The following is a 5,254-nucleotide window of genomic DNA, read 5'->3' as shown; positions in this document are numbered from 1 at the left end:
GGGGGGGCCGAAAGGTAAGGGGGGAGGGGAACTGGGAGTTGCAGTGGGGTGGCGGGGCCAGGCGAGCGGGTGGAACCACCGGCTGCCCGGGGAGCGTGGGCACCGGGCCAGGGCGGGGGACGCCTCTCCCCGCAGGGGGCGCTGGACGTGTGGGGGGGGGAGTGGTCATTTGGGCTAAAGCCTGTGGAAATGTCGTTCGCGGCGGGGGCTGTGCCCAAGAAATCCAAGTGGATGCTGGGGTGTGTCCCAGAGCCTGTATCAGAAGGAATTCTGGCGAAGACCACCTCTCCCGCCCCCTCTTCTGCCCTCACCTGCAGCCCATAGCCAGTCACCCTCATGGACCCCAGTGACTTCCCCAGTCCGTTTGACCCGTTGACCCTGCCAGAGAAGCCCCTGGCTGGAGACCTTCCAGTAGACATGGAATTTGGAGAGGACCTACTGGAATCCCAGACTGCCCCCACTCGAGGATGGGCTCCCCCCGGCCCTTCTCCATCCTCAGGAGCCCTGGACCTGCTCGATGCCCCTGCCGGCCTGGAAAAAGGCCCTGGCGTCCTGGACGGAGCCACTGAGCTGCTGGGGCTGGGGGGGCTGCTGTATAAAGCCCCTTCGCCCCCAGCGGTGGACCACGGTCCTGAGGGCAGCCTCGCGTGGGATGCAGATCAGACCCTAGGGCCTGGACCAGGGGGTCAGACCCCTGAGGTGGTGCCACCTGACCCGGGGGCTGGGGCCAATCCCTCCTCACCCGAGGGGCTGCTAGAGCCTTTGGCTCCAGAGTCCCCACTAAGCCTGCAGTCCCCACACGGTGAAGAGGAGGAGACTGCCTCCATGGGCGCTGGGAGACGGGGCTCCCCCGGGCAGGAGGAGGAGCATCCCCAAGGGCAGCCACAGAGCCCCAGTGGCCCCCCCAGCCCTTCAGTGGGAGAGACTCTGGGGGATGGACTCAGCAGCTCTCAGACCCAACCCGGGGGCCCTAGCCCCCCTGCACACCCTTCCTTGCCAGGTAGGTTGCCTGCTCAGCCGGAAAGTCAAGGCTGGGGAGGGGGCGGGGATAAAGAGGGGCGGCTGTGTGTTTGGGGACCAAGTAGGAGAGAAGGAGGAGGGTGGAGCGATCAGAGGGGGGATGCGTGCGCAGAAGGAGTTGGGGGCTTGGAAGGGGGGCTGGGGAAGAGTAAGGAAGGTAGGCTTGGGGAAGGGGTAGGAATACGGGTGAGGTTTCGGGGGCCGGGTTGGAGAGGGCGGATGGGGCGGGAGAGGTTCCTTTCTTCTTAGCCTAGTGGGTCTTCGGTGCCAGGGTCCTTCCTTCGGGGTTCGGGGAAGACCACGGGCCTCTTGGTTCTAAGCTCTTTCCAGCTGTTTTGTTCTAGGCGAGAGTGGGGTTTCTGGGTTTGATGAATGAGAACTAGGTTCTGGAGCCACCAACAGCATCGTGAGTTCAGGGGGCCTGCAGAGATGCAGGGGCCAGGACTGGGGCCTGCCAAGGGCGGGCTCTTGTTCCTCGCCTGTCCTGCCTAGTGGTGTGCCTCTCCCGGGCTGTGTGACTAGGGTCCCAGCGCTTAGATAGTCACCCGAGTCCAGGGGACCTACCCGTGCCTCACCGCTCCCTTCTCTCCTTGCTACCTGCCTTTGGGGGAGCGCGTTGCTTTCTGTCGGTAAACTATAAATTCTCAATGAAAGATGTGTTACCTGTCCGTCCCCAACTCCCCATGATTGGGACAGAAAGCTGGTGGGGGGGTAGGATTTTTTTTCATGGAGAATGGCTGCACCCCCCCCCAGTGCAGAGCTCGAGGTAACCCTGAGAGGGGCCCCAAGAAGCCACAGGCACTCGAGTTTTCCCTTTCAGTTTTGAGTAAGTTCTTCCCCAGGAATGGAGGCGGTCGCTGGGCCAGGCAGGGGGTGTGAGGGCAGGCCCGACATGTAGGCTGCTTTCTGCTTCCTTTGCAGGAGATGGCCTGCCTGGGAAGGCGAGTGAGAAGCCGCCTGAGAGGGTGAGGGGGGAGGGGACTGGAGGAGTCCGGTTCCCCTGGAGCCCCGGGAGGGACAGACCCTTCATTTTCCCTCCCAGATGTCACTCTGCGGAGGGTGGTGTGAGCAGCTTCAGGAGGCCTCCTTCTCCGCCCTCCCGCTGAGGGCCGGGCCCAGGGTCCCTACTGCCCCCCCTCCCAGCTCTGCCCCCTCAAACCCCAAGCTGGCGTCAGCGTCCCCCTCCGTGTTTCCAAGGTGCAGAAGAGAAGCGAGCGCGTTAGGCGGGCAGAGCCTCCCAAACCTGAGGTTGTGGATTCCACCGAGAGCAGTGAGTAGGACCTGCGGCGGTGTGACGTGTGACGTGTGACGAGTGGGACCTCCCGGCTCCGCACGGAGTGTGAAGTGCCTCTCTCCGCTCTGGGTTGGCATGGGAACCAGGGGCAGTGGGGGAGACTGAAAACAAGAGCCCCCCGCTTCGAGCCCTGCCTTCCCCTCCACGCTTGATGACGGAGTAACTGAGGGACAGTGACAGCAGTGGCTTCAGATACCAGTGTGACGGGCACGAATAAGGGGGGTCCCAGTAGCAGCCGAGCTGCCTGCTGGTCCGGGGGTGGCCAGGGAGCCGGCGCGGTCACCTGTCCTCACGCCGCGCCCCCTCCGCAGTTCCAGTGTCAGACGAGGACTCCGATGCCATGGTAGATGACCCCAACGATGAGGACTTTGTGCCGTTCCGGCCCCGGCGCTCTCCTCGCATGTCCCTGCGCTCCAGCGTGGCACAGAGGGCCGGGCGCTCCGCGGTGGGCACCAAGATGACATGTGCGCACTGCCGGACGCCGCTGCAGAAGGGGCAGACCGCCTACCAGCGCAAGGGCCTGCCCCAGCTCTTCTGCTCCTCGTCCTGTCTGACCACGTTCTCCAAGAAGCCTTCGGGCAAAAAGACCTGTACCTTCTGCAAGAAGTACGCGGGGGCTGGGGGGCGTCCGGGGGAGCGAGGGACGGGGCGAGGGGAGGGCGGCCGTCGGGCCAGGAGGAGCGCGTGAGGCCGAGACTGTTGGCAAGAGCCCGGCGCAACGGGACCGGGAGGCGGCATTGTGGGTAGGGGTCTGAGAGCCTTCGGCCCTGCGGCCGAGGATCCCAGGGGAGAGGCGGGGGCCGAGGGAATGAGAGGGTGCGACTGAGTGACGTTCAGACGGGTTCCCGCCCGCAGGGAGATCTGGAACACCAAGGACTCGGTGGTGGCGCAGACAGGGTCCGGGGGCTCCTTCCATGAGTTCTGCACGTCCGTCTGCCTCTCCCTGTATGAGGCCCAGCAGCAGCGCCCGATCCCCCAGTCCGGGGACCCCGCCGATGCCACTCGCTGCAGCATTTGCCAGAAGACCGGAGAGGTGAGGAAGCTGGAGGGCGCGCTGATCACGGAGCCTGGCCGGCCCCGGCCCGCCCCCCGCCATCCCGGGGCTGCAGGGGCCAGGCCCTGCGCAGGCGGGGTGGGGGCGCAAGGCGGCCATGTCGGTGATAGGCAGGGAGCCTATCAAGGATAGAGCTTCTCCAGGATGTGTGCAGCCGGCCTTCCTTGCCTCCCGGGACCTCACCATCAAGTCGGCAGCCCGATGTGCAGGTTGGGGGGGCCCTGGGCGCACTGTGTGCTGCGAAGTTCTAGGGCGAGGTGGGGAGGGCTGTCCTCGCATCGGGGTGGGTGGCGGTGGCCAGGCCCCGGCTCAGGGTGTGCGCGTGTGTGTGTGGCAGGTCCTGCACGAGGTCAGCAATGGCAGCGTGGTGCACCGGCTGTGCAGCGACTCCTGCTTCTCCAAATTCCGGGCCAACAAGGGACTGAAAACCAACTGCTGCGACCAGTGCGGGGCTTACATCTACACCAAGACCGGGAGCCCTGGCCCCGAGCTGCTGTTCCACGAGGGCCAGCAGAAGCGCTTCTGCAACACGAGCTGCTTGGGGGCGTACAAGAAGGTGGGGCCGAGGGAGTAGTGCGCTAGAGGGCTGTGGAAGGGGGCGCGGCTCGCGGTTCTCGGGTGACGAATAAAGGTGCCTGACGGGGCGAGGGCTGGGAGGAATAAAGCGAATAAAGGGGGTTTCGATTGTATCTGTTATGTTTTATTTTTGAAGCTGGCTGGTGGATGCACAGGTCTTTGTTACATCATCATCTATACTTTTTTGTATGCTCGAAATATTTCATGTTTTAAAAATTTTAAAAATAAAAGCGAAGGGACAAATCCAGCCTCAGCCTCTCCTTCCCCATCCTCACAGAAAAACACACGTGTGTACCCATGTGTCTGGTGCAAGACCCTGTGTAAGAACTTTGAGATGCTATCACATGTGGATCGTAATGGCAAGACGAGCTTGTTCTGTTCCCTCTGCTGTACCACCTCTTACAAAGTGAAGCAGGCAGGGCTCACTGGTAGGTGCAAAGCCCTCTTCTCTGAGACCCCTGCTGGCCTCCCTTCTACCCCCCGAACTCCCCTCTTCTAAAGTAACCCCTGCTGCCTGACCTCGACCCAGCCACGTCTTCCCGTGGACTTCCTGTTCCAGCTCTGCATCGCCTTACACCTTCTGTGTGCTCTCTCCCTCCTTCTCCCTCTCTCCCTCTCTCTCTTCTCTCGCCCTTCCTCTCCCTTCCTGCCCCCTCTCGCCCTTCCTCCCTCTCTGTCTATACCCCAGGCCCTCCCCGACCCTGCAGCTTCTGCCGCCGCAGCCTCTCTGACCCCTGTTACTACAACAAGGTTGATCGCACAGTCTACCAGTTCTGCAGCCCCAGCTGCTGGACCAAGTTCCAGGTACTTCAGACCCTGGACGAGGGCTAAGGGGTGTGGCGCCGTAGAGAGGGCGAGAGAATGGGGGTAGGTAGGCCTGGGCCTGGGCACAGCAAATAACGAGCCCGACTTCCTCTCCCCCTGCGCCGCCGCCCGCCGCCCGCCGCAGCCACACACATCTCGCCCCTCCCTGACTTGTCTTCCTTCCCTCCAGCGCACAAGCCCTGAGGGGGGCATTCATCTGAGCTGTCACTACTGCCACAGCCTCTTCAGTGGCAAGCCTGAGGTCTTGGACTGGCAGGTAAGACCCCTCCCCTGCCCACATCTTGCCACAGGAGCAGACGTCTGTCTGATGGGGTCCTCGCACTGGGCTGCGGCCAGGTTCGGATGTCACGGCTCTCCCCTCCCCGCCTGTGCCCCCAGGACCAGGTGTTCCAGTTCTGCTGCCGGGATTGCTGCGAGGACTTCAAGCGGCTTCGGGGTGTGGTGTCCCAGTGCGAGCACTGCCGGCAGGAGAAGCTCCTGCACGA

At 63.4% G+C, this 5,254-nt stretch overlaps 1 protein-coding gene across 1 annotated transcript in view; it reads left to right on the top strand.

Annotated features, from left to right (window-relative positions):
* Positions 1–124: 124 nt before the first annotated feature.
* The window catches only part of ZMYM3 (zinc finger MYM-type containing 3), a 13,064-nt gene continuing 7,934 nt past the window's right edge, over positions 125–5,254 (top strand). Inside the window, exons 1-10 of the mRNA XM_006908536.3 lie at positions 125–1,000; positions 1,942–1,985; positions 2,224–2,290; positions 2,626–2,920; positions 3,170–3,347; positions 3,706–3,924; positions 4,222–4,372; positions 4,633–4,748; positions 4,939–5,025; positions 5,148–5,254. Of these exons, the coding sequence (XP_006908598.1) occupies positions 337–1,000; positions 1,942–1,985; positions 2,224–2,290; positions 2,626–2,920; positions 3,170–3,347; positions 3,706–3,924; positions 4,222–4,372; positions 4,633–4,748; positions 4,939–5,025; positions 5,148–5,254 (1,928 nt within the window). The 5' untranslated portion in view covers positions 125–336. The remainder of the gene's footprint in view (positions 1,001–1,941; positions 1,986–2,223; positions 2,291–2,625; positions 2,921–3,169; positions 3,348–3,705; positions 3,925–4,221; positions 4,373–4,632; positions 4,749–4,938; positions 5,026–5,147) is intronic.

Source organism: Pteropus alecto, unplaced genomic scaffold (assembly GCF_000325575.1).
Source record: "Pteropus alecto unplaced genomic scaffold, ASM32557v1 scaffold312, whole genome shotgun sequence".
Classification (NCBI taxonomy): Eukaryota; Metazoa; Chordata; class Mammalia; order Chiroptera; family Pteropodidae; genus Pteropus; species Pteropus alecto.
This window is presented reverse-complemented; position numbering and strand designations above follow the sequence as displayed.